This window comes from Cetorhinus maximus, chromosome 9, assembly GCF_964194155.1.
Source record: "Cetorhinus maximus chromosome 9, sCetMax3.hap1.1, whole genome shotgun sequence".
In the NCBI taxonomy this organism is placed as follows: domain Eukaryota; kingdom Metazoa; phylum Chordata; class Chondrichthyes; order Lamniformes; family Cetorhinidae; genus Cetorhinus; species Cetorhinus maximus.
This window is the reverse complement of record NC_135887.1, coordinates 132,729,238-132,756,578: the sequence shown is the minus strand read 5'-3', so window position 1 is coordinate 132,756,578 and position 27,341 is coordinate 132,729,238. Positions and strand designations below refer to the sequence as shown.

Here is a 27,341-nt window from a genome sequence, read left to right as displayed (position 1 = left end):
ACAGTGATGTAAGAGAGCACATCACCCACACCCAGGGTCAGTCTGGTGTGGACAGTCATGTGCACAAGTCATGGAGTCAGCTCCTGGCTTGTACCCTTTACTATATAATTGTAAATAGTTCTAAGAGTTAATAAAGACTTACAGCTAACCTACCTATGACTAGGAAGACTTCTTCAGACCTACTGAGCTGTAATCAACACCCTACAACTTGGTGGAAGATTGTGGAAAAAGACCTCGCAGAAAATGCAGAGAAAAACTAAAATGCTAGCAGTCTGAAAAAAATTGAGCAAAGCAATCTGACCTGAAAAGAAGCTTAAGAAGCAGAGGTGCCGAGGAAAGAATTGCCAAGAGAAAGCTCCAAAGAAAGTCTTGGAAGCTGGAGGCAGAAACTGAAAATTCCTTACTGCAGCAGAAAACTTCATTGAATCTCCTTTGGAAGTCCACCTTCTAATCCTAAAACTCCAGGCTACAGCAAGTCCTGAGAATAATTCAGTCAGAAGTGCAGTTTGTGAAACACATCGCCAAAACCCAATCCTGAGATGGCGCTTGAACACATGGTGTCTGAACTCACTCTGAAACAGAAAAAATAATTAACTAAATAATCTAGGAGAATTGCGACTCCTAAATTCAGCTAAGAGAAAGCAAAAGGAAGGATTTGATAAATTTGTGACTTTGGAGTAAAAAGCTAAGCAAGAGAACTCTGCAGTCGATCTGGGCAGCCATTGTTGAAAATCTTTGTCAAGCTGAGCGTGATCACTATCGTAGTAGAGCCTGCCAAAACCGACAAGCACGGGAAATCCCTTTGTCTCCAAGTGAACGGCGACCCCCTTGAAATTCAGGAGGCTCTTAAAGCAGGACCTACACTTTTTAAAAATGCAACCATGGATCAGAATTCCACACTTCCAAATCAATTGGAATAACCCAAGCCCCAGCTCAATCACATAACTGGGGACTTTGGAGGAAAAGATTCCTAAGAAACAGCATCACTTCAGGTTTAGACAAAAACTCAAGAAGCAGAGCAGGTTAACACACTGCTTTACCCGGTAGGCCCGATTGTGGCTGACATTATTCCAAGACAGAGAATCAATGAATGATCTGCTAAATTTGAAGAAGTACTAAAATCTTTTTGACATTTATTTTAATCCAAGAAGCAATAAAATATTTGAAAGGCCTAAATTTAACAAGTGAGTCCAGCAGGCAGGAGAACCTGTCAATTTATTCATCAAAGATCTCTACAGGATGGCAAAATATTGTGAATACAGAGACTTAAAATCTAAACTCATCCGAGACAGAATAGTGGCAGGAGTAGTGGACAATGCATTGTCTGACCTCATGCAAGCAAAGGAAGATTTAACCCTGGAAAAGGCATCCAGATAGTAAGGCAGTCAGAACTCCGGGAGCAGCACAGGTCCACTCTAAGGAGGGAAAATAAGCCACAGTGCAGGGGGTAATCCACAGTTCAGCTAGTTAAACAACAAAGACATAGGGACACTCCAGACAAGGGAAAGCAATACCCGGACCAGCCAGCAGAGCAACCATGTCAACGCCGTGGAGCAAAGCTCCCCCACAGACCAGATCAATGTCCTGCAATTTCAGCCCAATGCTTTCAGTGCAACAGGATTGGACACTATGGCAAACTGTGCAAGGTAAAAACTCTGAAATGCACAGAAGACCCAGAGATCATCCACAAGGTTGAGACTGCAAGCCCGGAGGGGACACAGCCATGCTTCTTGGGTGAGGTCAAAGATCTTGGTTTCTCATTTTGGAATGAGGATATTTCAGTCAATGGCCATTTAACAAACTTTAAATTAGACACAGCAGCAAGCGTAACAGTCCTGTTGGACAAAGAAATGTGGCTAAAAGACCTCTGGCTTTGAAACACAGACACACCATGCTATGGGTCCAGAGGAATCCGACTTCCAGTCATAGACATGATTCTGGAACCATTAAGGAATGGTGGCAAACAAATCCTAGAGCTGATGTATGTCATCCGTAACCAGCCTTTCTCTCTTCTGAGCAGAGATTGCTATGTAGCCTTGGATCTCCTCAAAATGGCAGAAGATGTCAAGGCAACTACTGTTGTTAATCATACAGAACTGCAAGTTCCCAAGTACTCAAACAAAGAAGAGTATCCCGACTGGGACCTCAGCTCTGAACTGTCCCCTCTCTTTGCAGAGCAGTCTTGTCCATTCTCTACAGGTGCCGGAAAACCTATAATGGTCAGACCAGACCAACTACCCAGCCTCCAGTGTAGGATGTAAAAGAGAGTGAGCAGCAGTCCGATGGTCCTCAACCTCCGGCTCCAATGACGGTACAGCAGGTTGACACTGCAACCACCTAAGCTACAGCTCCCAGCCAGAATGCCAAAGCCACAAAAGATGCTGGAACCTGGTAGCAGGCATCCACTGCAGAGAGCAAAATGCAGAGGTGAGCATACCGCTAAACCTCATTCTAGTCACAGAGGACATCGCCATATGACGACAGAAGAAACAAAAGGAAAAATCAAAAAGACAAATACTATGCTTGTCCACCCCACAAGAAATGAGTTAGGGTAGCAACCACAGACTAGTGCAACAGCCGAATCAACCAACTATAGTTCAACACGAAGGAAGGGAAGAAAAGAATGGAAACGTACCCAGATGCAAGAGCAACCTCCAAACCAGCAAGGAGAACTAGCAGTGACAGAGCCTACCACTCCTCCGACTGTACTAAAAACGAGATATGGAAGGGTTATAAGGCCTCCAGACCACCTGAACCTTTGATTTCAAGGACATATGGAGGGAGATGGGGAGCGATGATGTAGTAATGACAGTGTAAATGTATGATAGTAACAACAATGTAAGATATAAGGTAAACTATAGTAACAAAATACATTGGATAAAGACTTGGGGGAGGTGTAGTATAAGGGTCTGGCACATAGAGAGTTAATGTAGGACTGATTACAGTACCACCCACACAATGATGTAAGAGAGCACATGGCCCACACCTAGGGTCAGTCTAGTGTTGGACAGAGCCACGTGTATTAACAAACATGTAAACCAGCTAGTTTGTACCCTTTACTGCATGTTTGTAAATAGTTCTAGGAGTCAATAAAGGCTTACAGTCTTTGATTATGAAGACTTCTTCAGATCAACTAAGCTGTAACCAATGCCCTACAACAATTATGACCAGATAATCTGTTTTTGTGATGTTGATTGAGAGATAAATATTGTCCAGGACACTGGACCCTGCTCTTTAGATCGTGTTATGGAATCTTTTGCATCCACTTGAGACTTGGTTTGACGTCACATCCCCCACTGCTGCACTAGAGCGCTAGCCTTGATTTTTGTGCTCATATCCTGGAGTGGAACTTATGCAATGATGCCCATACATCATACAACATTTTTAATTAGTGATTTAGTCAAAATGTTAATGCTACCTTCGGTTTACCTAGTGAGGGTTCGAATCTGTTCTTGTCAGTTTCCGAATGGCTAACTAGTGGCTATCTCCTTTGGGGGAGCTAAGTCAGATGGCTCGAAGATGATGTGCTTGGCAATGGAAGCTAACCCTTTGTGCTTCTGTAATCTGATCCCTGATGGTAGCTCTGCAGCACTCAAAGACAATACCAATAATTGCACCTGGAGATGGGGGGGGATAGTGGGGTTGTCAGGGGTGACAAGATTATTCCAGGTAAACCAGCCAGCCAATGGCATCACAGATAGTTATAGTTAGACAAATAAAGTAATGCCTACTCCTGATAAACTTCCCATTCTTAGCTGATTAAGGTCCAACAATTATTCAGTTGCACACATGTGGATCCAGAAGCCTCGTCTTAGAGGGCTCCATGTGTCAGATCTGTGAGTTAGGTAAATGAGCTATGACCCTACTGGAGAAAAATATACATTCCATATCAGGCAACCAGGAATGATAACCGTATAGGTTTCTCAGTAGCTTGATTTGGCAGCTCTTAAATATGGTGAAGAGTTTTTGGGCCTGTCAGCAGTGGACCAAAAGCAAATGTAGGGTTTATAAGCGTAATTATTCGTAATTATTTTGCAAAGAATAATTTTTCCCTTTGTAACTTTTTTCTTTCAGTGGCCGGTTTCGACCTCTCCTTGGAAGATTCAGCCAACTGGAGGCCTTACTAATGGCATCGGGAGTAGAAGGAGATACCTTTGATGGCGTCCTCATAGATGCAGGCTGCTCCTCTATGCAGTTAGATATACCATTGCGAGGTTTTGCATTAAGCAAAGATGGCCCTCTGGACATGAGAATGGACGGAGACAGGTTGGTACAGAAACCACAATTATTCCCATGACAATGGTGTCTTCATTCATATCATAAGAACTGACAGGATTAATCCAGTTAATCCCACTTCTGTGGATAGTGATTCTGGCAAACACGGTGCTATATTATAAAATACCTGCCAGACTTGAAAGCAGATGAGAGTGTTGGTATTAAGAGCTTAAAACTATCTATTTTCTGGCCTGCTACAAATAGAAAGTAATGCTATTTCGCTAATTCAGTTTCTTAGCAGTGAGGACAATGTTTAATATGTGTTTCGAGGTAAGGACTGTTGGCTCAAGCTGTAACATCACAATAACATACTTGTCAAATATATTTTCTTAAGAATACTAAGGATTGTTATCATATTACTGGTTTTGAAAATTTGAGCTTCACGCTTTTTAATTTCAGAATGTTTTGTTCATAAACATGCCAGTAATTGAATTTAGATTAACTTAAATTTATCAGAATAAATTTTCCTCAGCTAAATGTTAAAATATTTCAATTCGTTCTGGAGCTAAAGCCTTGATAAATTATTTTTCACACAACTAATCTGTGCAGTTCAGGGTTTCTGTGCAGTTAGAACTAAAGGGGGTATTGTATAAAGGAAATATGATTTTGCTTTGTTAATTATGAAAGAATTAACATTTTCACATCATCATAGAAATTCAAGCACAGGAGGCCCCTTCAGCTAATCATGACTGTGCCACTGAAAACTCCACAATGGAACAGAATTTTTGAAGTCCCATTTTCCTGCTCTTCTCCATGTCCTTGAATATTTTTCTTTGTGTTTATCAAATCCCTTTAAAATGTGATTAAATCAGTTTTAATATCCCACTTGTGATAACATATTCCACACTTTAGTAGCTTTTTGCGTGAAGTAAAATCTTCTAACCTTCTCTTTATGCTTTCAGTGATGATGCTCAGTTGAACATCCTTAATGTGTACAGAAGTTTGGATCTCTGTGTTTGGAACCAGCAAGCCCACATTAATGCAAAAGCAATTAACACTGTAAATAATAGTTCTGTAAGTTGTCCCTGCATGTTCAAAAAAACTGGACTTGCTGTTCCTGAAAACATTGCGACAGTCTCAGCAACTCATGGGTCTGTTCCATGCACCCATGTGATTTCAGATTGATGCACTGAACTGAACACGTTTTGTGGGTTAGAGTAGGAAGCAGTTCACCTGATTGGCAGATTGGAAGACCACAAAGATCTGAGCTGCCATCAGTTTTATAGCACTCAGATCGTTTACATTTTGGATGGTCATGTGTCAATAGTTGACCATATTGTTTCAAAATGAAAGGCGCATATTTTGAGTAAAAGATATCATGATGCAATTCTCCACAATTATAGTCAAAATACCAATCCAATTGAAATTAGTTGTTTCAGAATTGCTTTTGGTTCAAAGGAGAATCTTGACATAATAGAGGACAGCTTTACAGAGTGCTTTCTCCAAAATGATGTCCAGAAGTGAACAGTACACAGCTCCTTTGATCCTGAAAGGGAAGCTACATTCACTTTCTTGTTGGAGAGGGTGGTGGTTTGAACTGGACCTAGTTGAACATTATGCAGCATAAGACTACCCTAACAAAATGGCAGTTATGATAAATGACACCTTTGACTCATTCTTGGACAGAGCGTCAGATATCAAGCTCTGTATTTGGGTTAGATCTTTGCCAGTATCGTCATCATTAGTCAGCCCTATGATATATTGGAATCGAGGATCTTGGTGACATTTTCCACAAGCTGGCTTGCACAGTGTTTGTTAGGGCTAAATTGGACTCTGCTGCCTGTTTTGTAGGCACAATGCTGCCTCCTAACCCTCAAATGGCATCAAGATGCTTGTACACAATTCCATTTTAAATTTGGGGCAACCAGCAACATTTGTCAGAGTTACTGGTTTACTTCTAAAATAATTCATGGCGGGGACAACAAAAATCATACAATCCAACGTTTTTTTAATTTTACGTATAGAGACAAACAAATTTCTTTTTTTGGGAATAAATTTTAAACCATGCTACACTTGTTTTAAAGACAACAAATTAACAAGCTATTAAAGATGTTAGAGGACAATATATTATAATCTAATTTAGACTGGATCTGCATAATTGGGCTTATTGGTGGTTTGTATCAGGGTTAACACAAGTTAGATGATGAAAACTGATGGAAGTTGGACTGAACACACAACTATTGCTCGGAGTTCAACTTGAATTTATGAGCAGCTAAAGAATTTCAACCCCTGTTTCTTAAGATAATGCGGTATTCATTAATCAGATTAGTTTCCTAAATTAGGAAGAATGGACGTTGCCTATTTAAATGCCAGAAGGTTAAACACTATAGCCTCAGCGCAAGTTAATTTTATATGTAGTGGTGAACTCTTGTTTGTGAAAACAAAATGAAAATCATTCTGTTCATTTAAATTATTCCATCTGAGGGCAGTTAAATTTCTATTCAAATCTGATGCATATAAATTGGCTTAACTGTCTTCTAAATTTGTTAGCAGACAATAAAGTTAGCTCTGCTCCACACAAACCCATTTCAGACTTTTCCACCAGGGTTTGGTGATTCTAAGCTAAGTATAGGATGTATTTTTGTTAAAAGAACAATAAACTTAAATTTCTGCCACGTATTGGGTTTCATACCTATTTGGTGTTGGGTCAGAATTTGAATTCCAATTAATAATTGGTGACTTCAACAAAAATAGGTTTAATTGGGTTCTCTTCCGAAGACTGAAGATGGGCTGTGAAATATCTTTCTTGTTTCTTTTTTTCCTTAACCATCTGTTACCAAAAAGAACCTCAAACATACTTGTATGCTGTATGCATTTCAGCCCTGTCTCTCTCAGTGCTGTGAAGCTTCACCTCTGTCAATGAAAATGACGTCAAACAAATTAATTGGCTCCTCTTGTGCGTAGGTACCCCGACATGCCCACTGCAGCTGACGTGGTGAATGCCTTAGATCAACAGTCACTTGCGTCCATCCTAAGGATCTACGGAGAGGAAAGGCATGCAAAGAAAATAGCTGCAGCAATCGCACAGGCACGCAGCATCTATCCCATCACTCGCACTCAGCAGCTCGCCAGTATAGTTGCAGGTATTCTCATTAATTCCAGCCAGTGTCTGGAAGGAAAAATACTAATCTTAAAAGTCCCAGTGGGACCTATTTGTACAGTACACTTGCAGGTACTAATCCTGTGCATTTTGCCTCTGATGTCAGAGTTTTATTTTAGAATTGAGAATAGAAGCCAACAAATTAGATTTTCCATTCTGAAGTTAGCATGCAGTTGCTACTAGGTTATTATACAATATGTTTTGTTTTAATCAGGGATAATGATTTATTGCAATGTAAATTGCCCGTTATTTCTTAAAATAGAAATAGATGGAATGCTCTTAAATGAACCCATTCATTAGAAATCTTTTTGAAGAAGTATAAATCAACAGAATTTATCTAATGAAATTTAGGCTTAATGTTGGATGATGCATTGTGTTTGTGACAAAAAGCTGCTGCAGACCGTACTTCTCCCAGAATCAAAATTTACTTCATTTACTGTGTGGTAAGTGTAAAGCATCCTCTTAATTGTCCACACATTCTCATCTCCCAGGTGGTTCAAATAATTGCAAGCCCGTTGTAGTATTGCATTAAGATTTGCATTCTATAAAAATCTGTTTGAAAGCTGCTTATACCAATTTGATTACATTTCCTTAGTTCTTCAAGAGTTGTTGAGTTTTACATTGCAAATGAATTGCTGTATACATGAGCATTTCCATTGATTGCTTCAGAATGCAATCTCTGCCAGCTCTGTAAAGGACAATATTCCAGTACTAAGTAGAAGTGCTTTTGTTGGTGGAGGGTTAAGTAACAGCAGCAAAATCAGATGCTGCTGGCGTCCAGAGTTATCACAAATCCATTGTTTCTGAAAGAAAATTATTCATATTAAGATGAATTTAATTGCTTTTGCTTACACATTGCCATTAACTGAACTAATCACAAGTTTAAATTTTAACGATGGGAAAAATCATGATGTGATTATCATAGAGTGAACAGTTATGTCACCTCAGTAAATCACTAGTTTTTAAAAAATATGAGGATTAAACTCATGCCGGGGGACCAAATATGAGTCATAGCCTTAATTGCCACAGCATCTGACAGCTTGCTTCCTTTTCCTGCCATTTCAACCCCCTTGAGTTCAGTTCTCTATAGACTATGTAATCCTTTGTTTTTTTTTATATATGCGTAGCTTGGAGGTGTTCAGGAATAGTACGACTGATATGCAAGTTTATAGATCTCTCTTTGGACACTTAATACTATTTTGTCAACTAAAGAAATCTCATTATTGTCACTCTACTATTTCCCACCAAATGGTTCAGTCACTGTTAACCCCTTTTAAAATTTTAATGCAGCCTATTTATTGTAAAGTCCCTCAATACTAAATACATGTTGCTCAAAACTCTCTTTACAGTCTTGATGAAGAAGAACCATGAATGAAGATTTGGTGCTAATTACATAAATTATACACTTAACCAGAGTTGCCAACTATGGTTAAATATATTCCTGGAGGTTTCATTCCATGACTTGCCCCAATCCTCCAGCCATTCTTTGGACGACACATCCATCCTTGTGACGCACTGCCTTCCTACGCCAATTGGAAAGCAAAAAGACTCATTACCCAATTAAATGATGCTTCACTGTCAGCCAAACAGCCTGTTTCCCACCATTTTCAATATTTTTTATAACTTGTAAAGAGATTTTTTTTTAAATCTTATTTTTAATGTCTCTATAATTTTTCTCCAGGATTGCACACAGCAGTTTCCTGGAGATTGATCGCCAGTCCTGGAGGGTTGGCAACTCAACACTTAACTTAAAACATAAACCCCAATTCATGAATAGAAACACCCGTCCATGTCAATTCTTTTACTTCTTATGGCCAAAGAAAGCATGGTTCTTTGAATTGACAATCTGTCAACCTCCGCCTATTTATCATAGGTCACATCTGCTTTCTGAGGTGAATGGACTGTTTTGGCATACTGTCTCCCAGATCTCTGTTCTAGGTGGATACCCTCATGGCACTCAGAAAATGTTCCACTCACAGATATACAGTACAAAAAATGCTGTATGGTTTCACGAAATCAATTCAATGCCTCTAAACTGTAATATTCATATAAGTATGTTTTGGGTTGCCCTGCCCTTCATTAGAATTTGTGCCGTTGTTATTTGAGCCACCAGTGTTGTTCTGGAAGGTAACAATTGCCTTTAGCGTCAGTCCTGTGGAAAGTTACACTACTTGCCCACTCCTCAGTGGGTTTTAATTGCATTATTCATAAGTGAATGTATGATCCCATTGGGCCCATGTTATCATGTGGCCTTATGTTTAAAATCCTTGTAACAATCTTGTAACAAAGAACTTGTAACTTCTAGTTCAAGTCTTGTCAAAGCAAGTGATGGAGAGCCTTTTGCAGCAAATCCACTATTTCCTGTAAAGTAAAAACGTAATGTATTCTGGTTTGTGGGTGGCAAACACAAGACAACCTAAGTGGATCATAATTTGTTGAGAGGCTCAGGACCCACATTAACATATGCAAAAGAGGGGCAACATCGGTTTTGGTAGTAAGTAGTGAATGCCTGGAAAACCATTTTTTGGAGTCTTTCATATAGGCATAGATTGAGGATGGGACATTATGTCATGAATTTGGTCCTTTTCTCCCCCCTGATTTCCACCTGGAGAACGGGTACTATGTGGGCCAATTTCTTCCCAAAGGAGTCTAATTTGAATTTAGTGAAGATCTGTGAACAATGAAGTCAAAGTTTCCAAAAGGGCATTTTTTTCTGTAAGACAAAATTTAGCAGTGTACAAGAACATTCTCAGTGGATATAGGTTTGGATTGAACTTATCCTTTCAGGCAAAATATGTCCTATTTTTATACTAAACCTCTGCTTAGTATTCATTCTATAAACTCAAAACAAATTACTGTATATTTGTCTTAAATCAGGATTTCTATTTAGAAAGTATTGCCATCAGTTTTTATGATAGATTCCCTATTCTGATAGTCAATAAATTGCTTCATAACATTTTTGATTTCCTATCACATTCTAAACTTTACCTTGCATATTTTGTTGATAAGTATGTAGAGGAATTGATGAGAATCCTGAAATTAGAGCTAAGTGGTTCTGTGTGACTTTGTACAATTGCATGAAAAAGAAATACAGGGCCAAATTTATATTCTTGCAATTATCCATTATGTTGAGGGATAGCGGCTCATATAACAAAACGCAAAAATGTATTTTACTCAGTGACTGCAGCACAGTGATTTTACATAAATCCACTAAAATGGAAATTAAATTCATATTCTGGTGTGAAGAGGGTTGCCAACACATAGCATCCATTATGAAGACACCATTTCCCCTTTTTAACGATCCCTCCTCCTCCTCCTAGTGAAAGTTGAGGTTCATGCGAGTCAGTAGTAGAATATGCCACAAATCCATGTAAGAACATCCTCTATATCAGAGACAGCAGCCTGTATATTCCTTTTTCTTAATATGTGGTTATGGTTTAAGTATTGTTTATGCACTGCCATTGAATATCAGCATAGAATGGGTAAAGTATTGTTACTGATTACTGAGATGATACCACAGTCATTAGTTGTGCCTCATCACAACACAGTTTGCTGACAAATATTGTGTGCTGTGTCTATAATGTTATATGTTAACAATTTGATTTTTTTAATGTAGTTGCAACAAGAGTATAAGATTCCTCCCAAGTAGCTAGCCATCCATCTTCTGTGTGCAATCAGAAGACATACATATTGTAGATCAAAATTGATACTTCGTTAGAATGAGACTTAGATATTCAAATAATATTCAAATATTAGAAAAATACATCAGATACCATGTGTTTCAGTAAATATTTATGTGTATGCCATATGTCCAAACGTTTTATTTACAAATTCTATCACAAGAAATGATTAAAACAGCTTGGTGAAACCTCTAGGTAGCTTCTGTGAGTCAGCAACCAAATTTGTTTAGTGACAATACAATACAATGCTATTTATAACCACAGTAACTAAATGTTTTCTTTTGGCTGAAAGTTTTCTTCTGCTCCTCAAGTATTTTCTCTCCTTTTTTTTCTTACTTCTCTTTCATTGAATCAATGAAATTAAATTGGGATACTGTAGCAGTTTGTCAAGGGCCATTCCTAAATGGCCTGGATTTTGCATTCAGTGACCTCTAACTTCGAACAAAGCTGCCTGCAAAGATCTAGCGAGCTCCATGGCATGAATTTCACCTCTCCTGACATTAATTTCGGTCTGGCACTAACTGTAGGGATTTCTGAAGCCCAGCAACAGTGGTGTCATCAAGCAGGCTAATCAGCCAATCACATTGAAGCCCAGATAGCAAGTAACAAGCAAGTTCTATCATTCACTTTGTATAATTTTACAGAGAGCAAAATAAAGATCGGACCATAGGTGGAAGTTGAAATATCATACTTTTTTTTAATTTATAAGTTTAATCAATGGAATAGAGAAATTTAAATGTTTCCCAAATATAAAATCAGTTTTTCAGGGCCAGAGACATTGTTGAATAGTAATTATGACTTAGTACACCATTAAAATCCCAGTTATGCTCATTCAATAAGGCATAACTTTATCGAGGATTATTAACAGTGAGAATAATGGTGGAAATTCATGTCAATTCAGTGATTTCTAGATGATTTCGAACTCTGAGAACTGCAATAGTGCAGCCTATGGAGGAACAGAAATCACTGACAGCATCTTCTGGATTTCTGCACTTAACTACACGTGTGCAGGTATGAGAAGTTGCTATCAGTTTCACACAGTAATGACAGCGAAGAATGCTAACAGTGGCACTGGCATTACAAATGCCAAATCTGGGTGAACGTATGAGCCCAGGGAGTGGAGTGCAATTTTCAACAGTGAATTCAGTAGCACAGCAAACATATTCATGACCTTACCAAACGTCTAAGCATCGCTCATTCAGCAAAGGTGACTGGATAATGAATGAACAGGTAACTTGAATGATTCATTTTACATGATAGTTCAGAGTGCTGAGATTAATTGTGCTGAGTCGATCACTTCTCTTCCCTTATTTTCACCTACCTCAATATCCAGTTGCCATTAATTGCTTCGTGAAGCACTCTGAAGTGCCTTTGTATGTATTGAGTGTTGCGGAAATTTAACTTGTTGTAGAGCTACAAATGGTTTCACCAGAAAATTAGTCTGCATGAAAAAAAACAGATTTAACCACAGCAACAGCTTATTTCGATAACACTTTTAATGCCCAAGGGACATCTCAGGAGAGTTATTAAATAAAATTTGATGCTGAGTCATGTAAGGAGATATTAGGCTAGGTGAACAAAAGCTTGATTAGAGCCAGATTTTAAAGAGCATTTTAAAATATGAGAGGCCAGTTTCCAAGTGCCGAAAAGGGGCACTTTTTTATTTGATTCATTTTTTTCAAAGAAATGTAGTTTATCTAAAGATAGTGGCAACTTAAAGAAAGAGTCGATGACTTTAGAAATAAATTAACTAAATTACACTTATTTGAGATTAAAATGAAGACATTTCTAAATGTTAAGAACTTTTGATTGAGATAAAATATAGATTAACGTGCAATACACCTTTGAACATCAGCAATGCCCTGTGCTACTCTTTTAAGAAATCTAGCCACTTCAAGTAAGGTTAAAGGTTTCTCAGAAGTCTGACATGAACCCTCCCAAAATGAGAAATCTTAAATGACCAGGCCTGTAAGAATGGCAGCACTGCACATCTGTTAGTGAGGATGGACTTTATCTGCACCAAATACATGAGGTAGAGTTTTAACCTTTGGACCTGTTCACAGTGGAGGGGGTGGCTGTGCGTTTGGAAATATGAAAGTTGGTGGAGCGGGCTTTGCCATGGCTTTTTAACTCAGCCAAGGCATTAGCACCCACTTCCAGGTATCCCGACCAGTCAGAGCATGTGGGCGTGATCAAAACCCTCACCTGAGCATGAAAGGCTCAATGTTTAAAGGGGCTCAGCAGGAATGGAATGGAAACATTTTGCAATTGTCAGGCAGAAACAGGAACTTTACTGATGGAGTTTCAATGCCGAAAGACTGCCTCCTCCCCTCAGTTCTCCGAGGCATCCCAGGTTGGGAGACCCTGCAGAAAAATATTATCCCCAGCAAACAAGAGGAAGGGACCATCCCCTGAGTGCAAGCAGGTATAGCTGGAAGTTGAGAAAGGTGAGTGTGGTCCCACAGTGGATAGTGCCAGAAAAGATTCAAAGGATTGGAAAGGTGAGTGGCATGTCACATTCAACTGCCAACCCTCTCACTCTGACTACCCTGGCATTCTCCTGCACAGCACTCCTCAGACCAGCACATTTTGCAGCTCCACCCATTCCTCTCTCTTAAGCCACCTCCTCACATCCTCATCTGAACAGCCAACACATACACTCAACCTTAGCCTATTGCCATCTCTCACTCTTCCCTCACAGTCATCCTCCACAAATGTTGTCATTCTATCCTCTCAAACCATCCCATTTCTTACACATGTAACTCTCCCTTTCCTTGCAACGGAAGAGAGCGCAGAACACCAGTGAGAAGCAGAGAATCGGGGGATAGCCCTACATTCATCGCCACCTGACTGCTGCGGAGGGGGCAGTGATGGAGATCAGCAGAGTGCAGAGTACTTGGCTATTGAAGATGGAGAGATGGAGTCTTTCTGATAGCTATTGATAGAATTATATATCACACATCCACATGGTACTCAATAATCACTCATGTTGACTTGATGTCACCAGTAACTGAAATATGATCATAGGAACCAGGATAGACCACTTAGCCCCTTGAACCTGTTCTGCCATTCAATGAGTTCTTGACTAATCTAACTCCACTTGCACAGTGTTGAATTGGAACTCTTTCAACTCAGTTCTAATTCATGTTTTTTAATCTCCCACACATCCATCAAGTGTCATGCAGCAGCTGTTGCACGAGGTGCCCAAGGAGTCCTCAGAGGACCTTGTGCAGGCTGAGGAAGCGGTGTCATACCCAACTCATGTGTTCCCTCCACCAATCTAGACATACACACAGTGATCAAGTCGCCAAGGCAGGTAGTTGGGTTGTCACCTAGTAAAATACATATTGCAAATAAGCAGGGACAGCAGTGGAGAGACCCTATTGGATGGTGGTGTAGGACCCTCCAAGCTCTGCCAAGCTAAATGCAGAAGGGGGAGGTCATCAACAAAGAGGACCATTCTGGAACAGCAGCAGAGAATGTGAGGTTCTGTCTGCATTTCCAGAAGCATTGCACACCAGTGCAGAGAGATTGGAGTAGTTTGTCTCTAGCATTATGCCATAGTGTCTCAGGCCTTTGTGGTAATGTCCATCTCGATGGAAAGTGTGGCCACCTATATGAAACATCGGGTGTGACAGGCAACCAAGTGCTTTCTGGCCCTCACCAATCGCCTATGCATTCAGTCTGCCATTTTAGAAAGGATGGAGGAAAGCCTTGCTTAGGCCATTCACCATCTAACTGAAGTGCTGTATGGCGTTGTCCAACTCTTGGCTAACACGGCAGAGCGATTTGACCATAGAAGGAAGATGGAGAAAGGGCTTATGGAAATAGGAACTCTGTTCAAGGACCTCCTACAGCTCCCACGTTGCCTGGATATCTTACACAGATTTACATGATGATCTTCTGGTGACAACATATCAGCTGAACATTGAAGGGGTGAAATCCCTTTTGATTAACAAGTACTCTTAGTTGATTTGGGGGGACCTTGATTGTCACACGTGTGCAGTCTGTGACTTTCTGTGAAAATCTAACGATTGCAGTGAATCTGAGAGTCCTCTCTTTCTGACTGATCTCATCAGCTGTGTAGTTAGCATCCCTGGCAAACATGGCATCAGTCACCTAGGCAATGCACTTGTGGACAGCAAATTGTGAAATCCTACAGATGTCACTAGCAGATCTCTGGAATGAGCCGGAGGCAAAGAAATTCAGGGCTGTAGTGAACCGGCAATGCATGCCCTCCTGGTCCACTTAGAAGGAGGTCTTGTTCCAAGAAGCTGCAGATGTCAGCAATGACTTTCGTGCAGACCTGACCGTCCTGGAGACATTGATGCTCATTCATGTCCTGAAAGCTGACCCTCTGCCTGTAGCCCCCGTACTGGGGGTGTCGCCTCCTGTGCGTTGGAGCTCTATGTTCATCCTCTTTGTCTGGTGGCTGAGGACAAGGCAGCTGTTGCTGCTGGATGGTGCTGTTCCTCCTGTTCCTCATCTAAAAAGTGAAAGGACACTCTCAGAACAGGTCCTGCGAGCAAAAGCCTTTCACTTAGGCAAAGAATCTGATGTTATGGTTCAGTATTCAAAAAGTTTCCAGCCTGTCAATTTCACAATCCTGTCAACTTCTGCTGTGCTCTTGCCTCATTGACCTTGCAGACTTCAGACAGCCTGGGAAACCTGTGCGCTGGCCGTTAAAGCCAGAATCCAGGGTTAAATCCTCAAGTCAATTGGCTTTTTGTAATTAAACTTAAATTGCAGACACACTGGTTCCTGAGCACTTTGAAACATGTCCCAGTTAATTGCGGGAGTCAGCGGGTTCCTGCTGGCCCCCTGACATGGCAGCATTTTCCCTTGCACGCAGCAACACTGCACTCCCCACACCCCCACCACCACCACATTTACAGGTTAAAATTCCCCCTCTGGCCTTCTCAGCAGTGGGTACTCCAGATTCTATCAGTGGCCTGGGAAGCCAAAGAGGACCATTCCCCTGGTTGACTAGAGACTGGTTTTCAGCTTGCAGTTGGATATCTTAAATGTAGTTCCGTGGAATTTTGTTTAGGCCATCCTTATCCTTTGTTATATTTGGCAGTGCATTTCATATCCTCTGCTTGATATGCATTCAGCTATCAAAGATACCATTTATTGTAAGGCTGCATTGGTGATTAGAATTAAGGTTCTGTTGATGACAACAGCTGGCAGTAAGCAAAACTACAAAGCTATTTCTGGATGGATCTAATGTTCAGGAAAAGCACCATCAGTAAATGGAGGTAATACCATTTTGACCATGCATTTCTCTAAAGGACTTCCTATTCCATTAGTTATGAAAGTTCTTCTCAACTCAGACAAACTGTTGTAGTGAAAAAATATGACCTGGGCCATCCTTAAATGATCACTTCAGGCTGTAACATTTCAAGAACTGTCTAAGTGGCAGCTGTACAAATACCGTGCATATAAATCTGATGGAATGTTGGTTAAGTACTGCACAAAAGAACTAAAGCTAAAGACGAATTCCCAAGGTGAGGTGAGAGCGACTTTTCTTGGCATCAAGGCAGTGTTTGACTGAGTGTGGCATCAAGGAGCCTTAACAAAATTGAAGTCAATGGGAATCAGGAGAGAACTTTCCACTGGCTAGAGTCATACCTAGCACAAATGAAGATCGTTGTGGTTGTTGGAGGCCAATCATCTCAGTCCCAGAACATTGCTGCAAAGTTCCTCAGGATGGTGTCCTAGACTCAACCATCTTCAGCTGCTTCATCAATGACTTTCCCTGCACCATCAGGTCAGAAGTGGGGATGTTTGCTGATGATTACACAATGTTCAGTATCATTCAACCTCCTCAGATACTGAAGCAGTCCATGTCTGAATGCAGCAAGACCTGGACAACATTCAGGCTTAGGCTGAAAACCAGTGTCACAAGTGAATCTTCAACAGAGAATCTAACCATCTCCCCATGGCATTCAATAGCATTATCATTGCTGAATCCCCCACTGTCAACATCCTGGGGGGTTACCATTGACCATATATATATACTGTGGCTACAGTAGCAGGTCAGAGGCTGGGAATCCTGCAGTGCGTAACTCACTTCCTGGCTCCCTAAAACCTCTCCACCATTTACGAGACACAAGTCAGGAGTGTGATGGAATACTCCACACTTGCCTGGATGAGTGCAGCTCCAACAGCACTCAAGAAGCTCAACACCATCCAGGACAAAATAGCCCGCTTGATCAACACCTCTGGTGCACATGGCAGTGGTGTGCACCATCTAGAAGATGCACTCCAGCAATTTGCCAAGCCTCCTTCGACAGCATCTTCCAAACCCCATGTCCTCTATCATCTAGAAGAACAAGGCAGCAGGCAGATGGTAACACCACCACCACCTGCAAGTTCCCCTCCAAGCCACACACCATCCTGACTTGAACTATATCACCGTTCCTTCACTTTCGCTGGGGCAACAACCTGGAACTCATTCCTAACAGCACTGTGGGTATACCTACACCACATGGACTGTAGCCGTTCAAGAACGTGACTCACCATCACCTTCTCAACGGCAATTAGTGAAGGGAAATAAATGCTGATCTTGCCAGTAACACTTAAATCTCATGATTGAATAATAAAAAAACACACATACCACTAAAAATTTGGCTAGTTTGTGTTTTGAAGTGACAAACTTAGATGCATGTGTCAAAAAAACAAACATTAATGTTGAGTTTTGCAGATAATTCACTATTTTACATAGAAATGTGTAGACAATATAACATGGAAGTAGGCCATTTGGCCCAACCAGCCCATGTTGGCATTTATCTTACACATGATCAAATAGTTCTAATCACTCTGCTATCCCTTGAGCCCTTTTCTTTAATTCACCCAACAGTAATTTTAAATTGCTTTCTAGGTAGTTGATCCCTAAAAACAAACACAGATTTTTAATAGATCTGGAATAAATGTTTACGATTTTTGTGTAGATCTGTTACATTTCTCTTAATCATTTTGGACTTTTTTCTGCTCATCAATTTTTTTTTTTCCTTTTCTATGTTTTCTGAATGCATGACTACTTACTGAGATATGGTTCCTTGGTTGCTAGTTTTCCAGTTAATAGTAATTATTTATGTGCATGTCTTGAGTCAGGAGTACTGACATCAAATGGGGGAGCCTTGTGCATCCCCAGCTGAGATCATCCAACTCCACACACATCAGGGATTGAGTCTGAAATCTTCCTTGTCTTTATGTTTCCAACATTACAACAGTGACTGCACTTCAAAAAGTTCTTCATTGTCTGTAAGATGCTTTGAAATGTCTGGTGGTCGTGAAAAGTCCTATATAAATGCAAGCCTTTCTTTTATGACTTGGGCTACTCACTGATTAAACTTGTCCCTCAGTAGAAATAATTGTGGGAAAATATGGTGTATGTTCAAAATTAGCAACGTAGTTGTCTCTTAACTGCCTTCTGAAATGGCCAAGCAAACCCCTCATTTCAAAGACGATTAGGGATGGGCAACAAATGCCGACCTTGCCAATAACGCCACATCCCGTGAAAGAATTAAAACAAAAATTAACAAGTTAATGTTAATGCAGATTTTAACTAAGGAACCACATCTTTTGTTCTTTAGCCTTGAAGACATTTTAATGCATTTGCTGTAGTGTGAGTGATGACTATGCAACCTTCTAAAGTGTGTAACACCATCAGGAGTCTAGCTTTTTCAAAAGCCCAACTATTGCAAAGAAATACGATTAACATTAACATCCTTTTATTTATTTCTGTTTTCTTTTTATTTGTTCTTAAACAGTAGCTGCCAATGGCGTCATCACAGGCTCTGGGGAGTTGCTGAGCCGCATAAGTGGGAGGGAGTTGAATCAATATGCACAGTTGAAGTCGAAGCATGCTGTGTTTATGACTATGTCTCTATTGATGCGTAGCTTCTAAACACTGTCTCAGTAACTCTTCCCAGTACTCCTAGCAGAATTTTGGATTCCTATTCAGAGGTTCAAATACCAGCCAGCACTTAGTAATTCACCTGCCCTCAATAGAAAAGATTTGATATTTGCTGGCTTTGTGCTGGGTGCCTTAGCTTAAACTCCCTATTTTTGGATCATGGCAACAGAGGGGGAGGGGGTAGGGGTGGTGGGGATGGGGAGAAAACAACAGGGAGACTCTACCGTCCTGGTAACCAGTCCTCCTGTCTGACTAATGTGAAACTGCTGGGTAGAAGCTGTGGAAAAGCTCACAGCCCAAGACCTTGCACCCTCATGACCGAAGAAGAATATGTTGAAACCAGATTAAGTGGATAAATATAACTTTAAAAAAGATCACGCATCCACAATTTGCAGAATATTTCATCGTCTGGTGACAGAACATTATGGGGTGAACACACAAGCCGCGATAGATTTATGCTATAGATGGGTTAGAAAATATTAACAGCAAATATGCCATTTTTTCACTCTAGCCTTAACGATAATTAAAAATCTCCTTTAGGCTGCCTAGAATTCACTGAATTTCAACTCAGTTAACTTCAAAAGCAACCTATGGCTAATGGCATCGATGAATGCTAATCATCCAAAGAGCTGACGCAGGGATGGTGAGGTATGGTTTGGATTGGGAAACAGCTCACAAAATAGAGCTAACCCACCGAATGTTAAAAGTGGTTAATTTAAATTTTATCTCACGTTCAAACGATAAGGGATGATCTCTGGAATACTTCATGGCTTCCACAACATAAATATCCAAATTAATTTCCCCGCTGCTTTCAGTGCACCAAAATGCCTTTGTGAGTTGCAGCAGAGATGGTGATTATTCTTGAAGTTTTACACAAAGTGTGACACAAATTCGGCAAAAGAACGCCTACGCCTTGCTTCTTGGACCGAATTAATGATTTAGAAGGTACTGTTTTTAGGTACTCGAGGAACTTAAATCCTCAAACACGAGAGCGCAGCGCATTATATGGATATTATTTTGTAACTTAACCATTTCAGCAGCCCAATTAAGGAATGCCAAGATGCTTCCTTTTACTTTCCACGGGTTTGAGAAAATTCATGAAGTCAGGTGCACTGTTACACTTTGAAACAGTGAAAGTCATTCTTCTTGGCTCAAATAAATTGTTTGATGTTTTGAATTAACTAATTTTTTTTTTCATAATTGATGTTTTACATTCGCCTGTCACTTTCACAAGAATCAATTAGAATTCTAAAATTGGGACTGAGGAAAGCTGAACGGTAACTTCCAAAACTTATAGAATTTTGAACCACAAGGACAATCAGCTTTTTTTTTTGCCGTTCTAAACGACAAATAAGAGAAAAAATACTTCAGAAAGGATTTTTAAAAAATGTTCAAAAGCAAAATCCTGCAGGTGTTGGAAATCTGAAATGGAAACAGAAAATGCTGGATGAACTCAGCGGGTCTGGCAGCATCTGTGGAGAAACAGAGTTAATGGGCAGAATTTTTCCGTCGGCGAGCTGGGAGCGGGACCCGCTTGCCGATGCGAAAATGACGCGGGATGACATCGGGGCGGGGGGAACCCCCGACATCACCCCGCCTCATTTAAATATTCAGGAAGGCGGGGGGCACAGCAAAATCAGCTGTCCGCCCGCTGACCTGTCAATGGCCAATTGAGGCCATTAACATGGTAGTTAAATCAATTAAAGGACCTGCCCGTCCAACCTTAAGGCTGGCGGGCAGGCCAGGAGCCCTGGCGGGCTTCTGATAATACATCAAACCTCATCCACTGGCGGGATGAGGTTTCATGTCGGTTTTAAAAATGTTAAAGTTTCTGTGGTATTTATTAACATGTCCCATCTCGTGTGACATTGTCACATGAGGGGGACCTGTTAAAAAAAATTTTATTTTTCTAATTTTACGCTTTCAAAAACTTTCAGCGCTCTCCCCTGAGGCAGCACTTAGTCTCAGGGAGATGCGTGCTCTTCTTGTCGGGCAGGCCGCTGGGCGGGCCTTAAAATGGCGGCGGGGCCCATTTCGGCGGCGGAGTTCGGCTGCCCGCCTGCCGCCGAGCCGGTGGGGCCCGCCCGCCCGTCAAGGGCAAAATTCTGCCCAATGTTTTGAGTCCATACGACTCTTCTTTGGAGCTGGAGAAGAGTCATACGGACTTGAAACGTTAACTCTGCTCCTCTCTCCAGTTACTGCCAGATATTCCGAGTTTTTCCACCACTTTCTGTTTTCATTTAAAAAAAAATGTTTTGCACTTTAACTCCTGCAGTTAAATGTTTGAAGTCCAAGTGCAACCGTTGCACCAAAACAATTGGTTCTCACTGTCAAAGTTCTACAGCAACGTGATTCTGGGCGATGGCACAGAGAACAACGCTCTCCTGATTTCAACACCGATCCAAGCATTGACTGCAAACACCATCATTATTATTTTTCAATTAGTCCAACATTCCCAATTCTTTTCATTATTTTCAAGCAAATAAAACGAAAACAGGAACATCTGATGACTATAATTATCCAAAAATGTGAGATCACAATTGGAGCGCTTTTTAACTTTTTTTAAGTTTAAATTTAGCCTTCTGAGCTTGAGAATAGCCAGGTTTAAGAACACTGTTCAAAAATAGGATTTTCATGAGTTGGACAGTACTTCTTGAAGAAATGTTGTTCGTTTAGGAAGTGTGTTAGGGAATGTTTGGTGGTTTTTGTGCCAGCTCCAAATGGGAATTGGAAATTGCTTACTTTTCCAGCTTCTTTTCTGAGAGACATCGGAACATAGGGGCAGGAGAAGGCCATTCAGCCCATCGAGCCTGCTCTGCCATTCAGTACGATCATGGCTGATCATCCACTTCAATGCCTTTTTCCCGCACTATCTCCATATCCCTTCGTATCATTGGTATTTAGAAATCTGTCAATCTCTACTTTAAACATACTCAATGACTGAGCTTCCACAGCCCTCTGGGGTAGAGAATTCCAAACATTCACAACCCTCTAAGTAAAAGAATTCCTCCTTATCTCGGTCTTAAGTGGCTTCCCCCTTATTTTGAAATTGTGTCCCCTGGTTCTTGACTCCCCAGCCAGGGGAAACAACTTACCTGCATCTACCCTGTCTATCCCTTTAAGTTTTTTGTAGGTTTCAATGAGATCACACTTCATTCTTCAAAACTCTAGCGAATACAGGCCCAGTTTCCTCGATCTCTCTTCATAGGTCAATCCTGCCATCCCGGGAACAAGTCTGGTGAACCTTCATTGCACTCCCTCTGTGGCAATAATATCCTTCCTAAGGTAAGGCGACCAAAACTGCACACACTACTCCAGGTGCAGTCTAACCATGGTTCTATACAATTGGAGCGAGACTTCACTACCTCTATACTCAAATCCTCTTACAACTGACAAACAAATTTCACCTGGGAAACAAAGCTGCGGTTAACTGCTTGGTTCATCAGTGAATGAATGACAAACTTATCTGGCAATTGTCACAAGTCATAGTATTGAAACAGCTGTTATCAAAGTCACAATTGACATCCTATGTAATTGTGACAAAGGTAAACTTTCCCTCTTCATTCTTCTCAACCTGTCTGCAGCCTTTGGCATGGTTGACCACACCACCCTCCAACGCTCCTCCACTGTCATCCAGTTGGGTGGGATGGCTCACGCTTGGTTCCATCCTTATCTATCTAATCGTAGCCAAAGAATCACTTGCAATGGCTTAGTGACTACCTTGCTGCTTGACCCTGTACTAATGTACCCAATCTGTACTAACATACCCAAGTAGTTGTGCTTGGGTCATATGGCTTAGTTCCTCATTCACCTCTGTGTGGGTGCTTGATGCCTACCGTACCAGAACACATGCCTCACCTCTGTATGCAGGAATTCTCTTTCCTGAACCAAATTCAACACCACTATTGGTTGGCAGGCTGAATGGAAGGCTTATGATCAGCAGGGATGCTGCTGTTGGAGGTGTACACAAGTGAGTTAAATTAAAGGAGTAGAATTAAATGGATACAACACCAATCAACAGACGTAAAATATGATAAAATGGTCAAAGTTCAGTTGGTCAAGTCAAACACAGCCATCAAATTGAGAGCTTCACTAACATGACAGCTGGCTTTAAATGGTGGAATTCTTCGCTGATAGCCGACAGATTTCTGAGCACTTGTTTTATGTGCTCAGTAAATAAATAAAGTGAGGTGCTGTAAAACAAGATGGAAAATCCTTAATGGAACCACTTGGCAATAAACAATTTTAATGAACCAGCGAGGCCTGTGGAAACACTTACTAGAATTCTTAACATTTGCTCAGGAGCTGTGTCAAGCTTATTGGCTGTTCCCAAGTCCACTATCATTGAGTAGAGTTTCGGAACTCAGTAGTACTTGCTAATAACTCTTGTATCATCATACAAATATGACCTATATAAAAGTTATATATCATTTAATTTTTCAATAATTTTAAGCGTGCTTAAATTGTGTGTAATGGTGCATTTAAAATGAAGCCAATTGGAAAATCTTAGCTTCTATGTTGAAACATGCAATAACTGTTTATCTGTTTAATCAACTTCAAAACTAATGACTGGACAGCATTATTTATCCAATTTTATTTTCTTTAAGATGTAGAGAACTACAAAATAGATGGACTTTTTTCAAAACAGAAACTCTGCAGCATCATCACTTCAATCTTAACAACCAAAGAAAAAACCTGTTGGTTCTTACAAACTCCTACAATGTTGGAAATGTAATGCTCTGCAAAGGCTCAGAATGAATTTGATAAATTTTAATAGGATTATTAATACAATTCTTGCTGTTCTGTGGAGGGGATTGTTTTCTCACAGTTGCATTTCAAATTGAGCACAGTGACAGCAATTACACCAACACCCAGCAGTTTTATTAACTGTTTGTTTCTAGGCATGCAGTTCAATGTAATTGTCTGTGTGTTTTACGTTCAATGTTGCATAAGAGATTGAACATACTTTTATTGGATACCTCATAGTGAAAATTGCTTTTTGTTAACTACAAATAAGGTAATTTCAGTGAAGAATGGATGTGTTTCCTTTTAGTCAAGTTATTGAAGGTGTATTGTACCCACATACCCATATTGTTCTAGCGGTGCAAAAGAGAAATTGATTTTGCCAAAGTAGCTTTCCAGTGAGTCTCTTATCTTCAGGTTAATTCATGATGGTCATAATAGTGAACCTGTTTCATTATGTGACGTTGTTGTGACCTGCCATGATAAAGTAAGGTAAGATAAACTGTAAGAATCAACAGTTTATGTTCTGCCTAGTCTGCCAGTATGAAAATATCTATGTAGGGCAGCAAGAATGCAGTTGGTAGTTTAATTTAGAGCATTATATACTTATAATTAGTGGATGACACAATCACTTTCCATAATTGCTTTTCACAAATAGAAGATAGCTTAATTGTGGGTCTTAAAAATGGAAGGGAGTTGCAGACATTGAGGCTGACTAAATGTTCCAATTTCAATTTCATTGAGATATGTACAGAAATCACAATGAAATGGGTTGGGTGCAATAGAGACAGCAGTAATGCACCTGAGCATTGCAGTGCAATATGATAGGACTTAGGACAGCTGCAGTGGGAATGGGAGTCTAAGTTCTTTGTCCTGTTTTAAATTCAACTAGCATTTGAAACTCAACATGATGTACCTCATTATCATCTTTGTACTGGTCAGAAACTATAAAAAATAGTTTTTAAAACATGACCCAATGCATAAAATTAGATGTGTATTCTATTTAATTTACAGCAAGCACATCAGATCTACATAACAGAAGTCAAACCTCTTGGTATTGTATATTTTGTTCCCCAAGATGTATCTAGCTCTATGTTTTTCTCAGAAAGGACTGTTTTCATTAAAAAAAGATTTATCTTCACTTTAGGTTTATGAAACATGATCTTTTCTTTTTGTTTATGGGTGTCACAGGAGCATTCCCAGCAGCAGCAATGTATGCACGTAAAGACCTGCTCCAGAGACCTGCGCATGTGGCGACCAAAACATTCCAGGCCTTGCGAATCTTTGTGAATGATGAATTGAACGAATTGTATGGCGGACTTAAAACGGCTCACAAGTTCTTGAAACCTCAGGGCTGCTTGGTTGCATTAACGTTTCATTCACTCGAAGACCGCATCGTAAAACGTTTCCTGCATGGTATTAGCCTGTCTGAGAAGCCGAACCTAAGCGCAAGGCAAAAAATTAGACAGGGGCTTAGAAGGCAGGAAGAGGATGAAACATGTCACGCTGAACAGAGGAACTTGAACTGGTCAAACATTCGGAAGAAAGTGTTGACTCCTGACCTGCAGGAAGTTCAGGAAAATCCACGAGGACGTTCTGCAAAACTCAGAGCTGCCGTAAAACTGTGAAAACCAGTCTTGCAAGGGTTTCCTTAATATCCCCAAGCCTGACAGAATTTGATACGCAGGTGTTTTTGTGATGAAAACGCTAATGGATAAGAATGTGGTCCTATTGTCACCGATATGAAAGCAATAAAAATTGGAGGTAGAAATTTAGATGTGGTGTTTGAAAATGAATAGCTGGCTCTTAGAACTGAGTGGGAGAACAAAGCAGTGAGTTAGACATTTGTCTTTCACCTCTGGGACATGAATCCAAATCTGCCCAAAACTGATTGGATGAGTCTCCTGAGTTCAAACACCAGTCTCTAACGGGCAGAAATACGTCACAGAACAACCCTCAATTTGAGACGAATTGATAATCTCACTTATGAGCCAATGGGATGGCTGTGGAAGGAAAAGGGGAAAGCGTCACCAAGTGCACCGAGGGAGGGGGATGCTTTTCTCAGTGATGGGCTAAGATACATTGTTGGGGCAGAGCAGAGAGATATTTGCTATACCCAGCCTGATGGGAAACTGACACTGGAGTTCAAAGTAAACACGTCCCATTTCTTGCACTAAAATCCCTAACCTTTTATCAGTGCAAAACTCATCAAGAAAGTCAAGAGAGTGTGGAGCATTCAAAGATTAAATGGTTCTTAAAAATGTGATAAACCTTTATATTCATGCAAGTGATATTGGTCCATCATCATCAGTAAATTAGAGAAGCATGGGAAAGAGGCATCGCTGTGATCTCTAGCAACAGGCATAGATGACTAAATACAAACACACTCCTTTAGAGAAAATGCCAATGAATTCAGAGGTTTGGAACATTTAAAATGTAAACTACATCTTAATATATGCCACTACCTTGGGTCAGTGATGTTACTGCTGGGATTTGTACATGTAAGATGGTGTGAATGTGCTACAGGACTTTTATTCACAAGTATAGGAACTGTCAGTTGTGAACACTTTAGGCACAAGACCTACAAAAAGGTGACTGTAGTAATTCACCATCTATTTGATGTAATTGTGCTGGCGTTGTTAATTTCTCCTTTTTTCCCATTCTGGATCTTCCATTCCAACAATACAGCAGAAGACTACTGTCAATACTGCTCTGGACCAGTAGCGAGACAGTGCACATGAGTAATGTAGATGAGTCTTCCTGGCCTGTGCTCAGCACCTTTCAAAGATAGTGCCACATTTCTCCCTTTCTCAAAATAAAATTTGAAGCTTATCCTATATTTTACTTAAAGCAAATTCCCTGTACCAATATGGAGAACAGGGAAACACGATGCAAAAACAAAGCAGTTATAACAGAGGATTTTAATTTTTATAGACTGGGAGAAGCAGAGTTGCACAATAATAGAGGTAACAGATTTCTAGAATGTTTTTTTTCTAGAACAAATTGTTTCAAAACCAACACAGAAACAGGCCGTGCTACATTTAGTGATGTGCAGCAGACCAGAATTAGTTAATGATCTGATGGCAAAGAAACATCTTGCAAATAGTGACTATATGATTGAGAGCGAAAAGGGAACGTCACAAACTAAGGTTTTAAATTTTAAGTAAGACGCACTTCAATGGGATGAGAAATAAATTGACTGCAGTAAACTGAACTGCGCTGTGAATGGGTAAACCTACAGCCAAACAGTGGGAAGTATTCGAAGAAATGAGTCGTACAATACAAAACCAGTCCAGGCACCTAAAAGCTCCATTTATGTAGCTAAGCACCTGTGGTCAACAAATGAGGGTAAGAGACAGTGTCAAGCTAAAAGAAAGAGCTTATATAATTGCAAGAGAAACCCAGAGAACTGGGAGAGCAATAAAAAAGCAACAAAAAGAGACAAAAGAAAAATAGGAATATGAGAAAAACAGCTTACAAATGATATTAAAGCTAGCAGCAAAAACTTTACTAAATATATTGGGGAAATATCGTCATAATAGAGAAGGTGGGCTCATTTGAAGACATGCAATGAAGCTATAACAGACAATGAAGAAATGGCAGGATTGTTAAGCGAATATTT

At 40.3% G+C, this 27,341-nt stretch overlaps 1 protein-coding gene across 1 annotated transcript in view; it reads left to right on the top strand.

The window, feature by feature from the left end:
• The window catches only part of mettl15 (methyltransferase 15, mitochondrial 12S rRNA N4-cytidine), a 145,235-nt gene extending 118,102 nt beyond the window's left edge, over window positions 1-27,133 (top strand). Inside the window, exons 3-5 of the mRNA XM_078549543.1 lie at window positions 4,075-4,266; window positions 7,180-7,358; window positions 24,911-27,133. Of these exons, the coding sequence (XP_078405669.1) occupies window positions 4,075-4,266; window positions 7,180-7,358; window positions 24,911-25,347 (808 nt within the window). The 3' untranslated portion in view covers window positions 25,348-27,133. The remainder of the gene's footprint in view (window positions 1-4,074; window positions 4,267-7,179; window positions 7,359-24,910) is intronic.
• The last annotated feature ends 208 nt before the right edge of the window (window positions 27,134-27,341 follow it).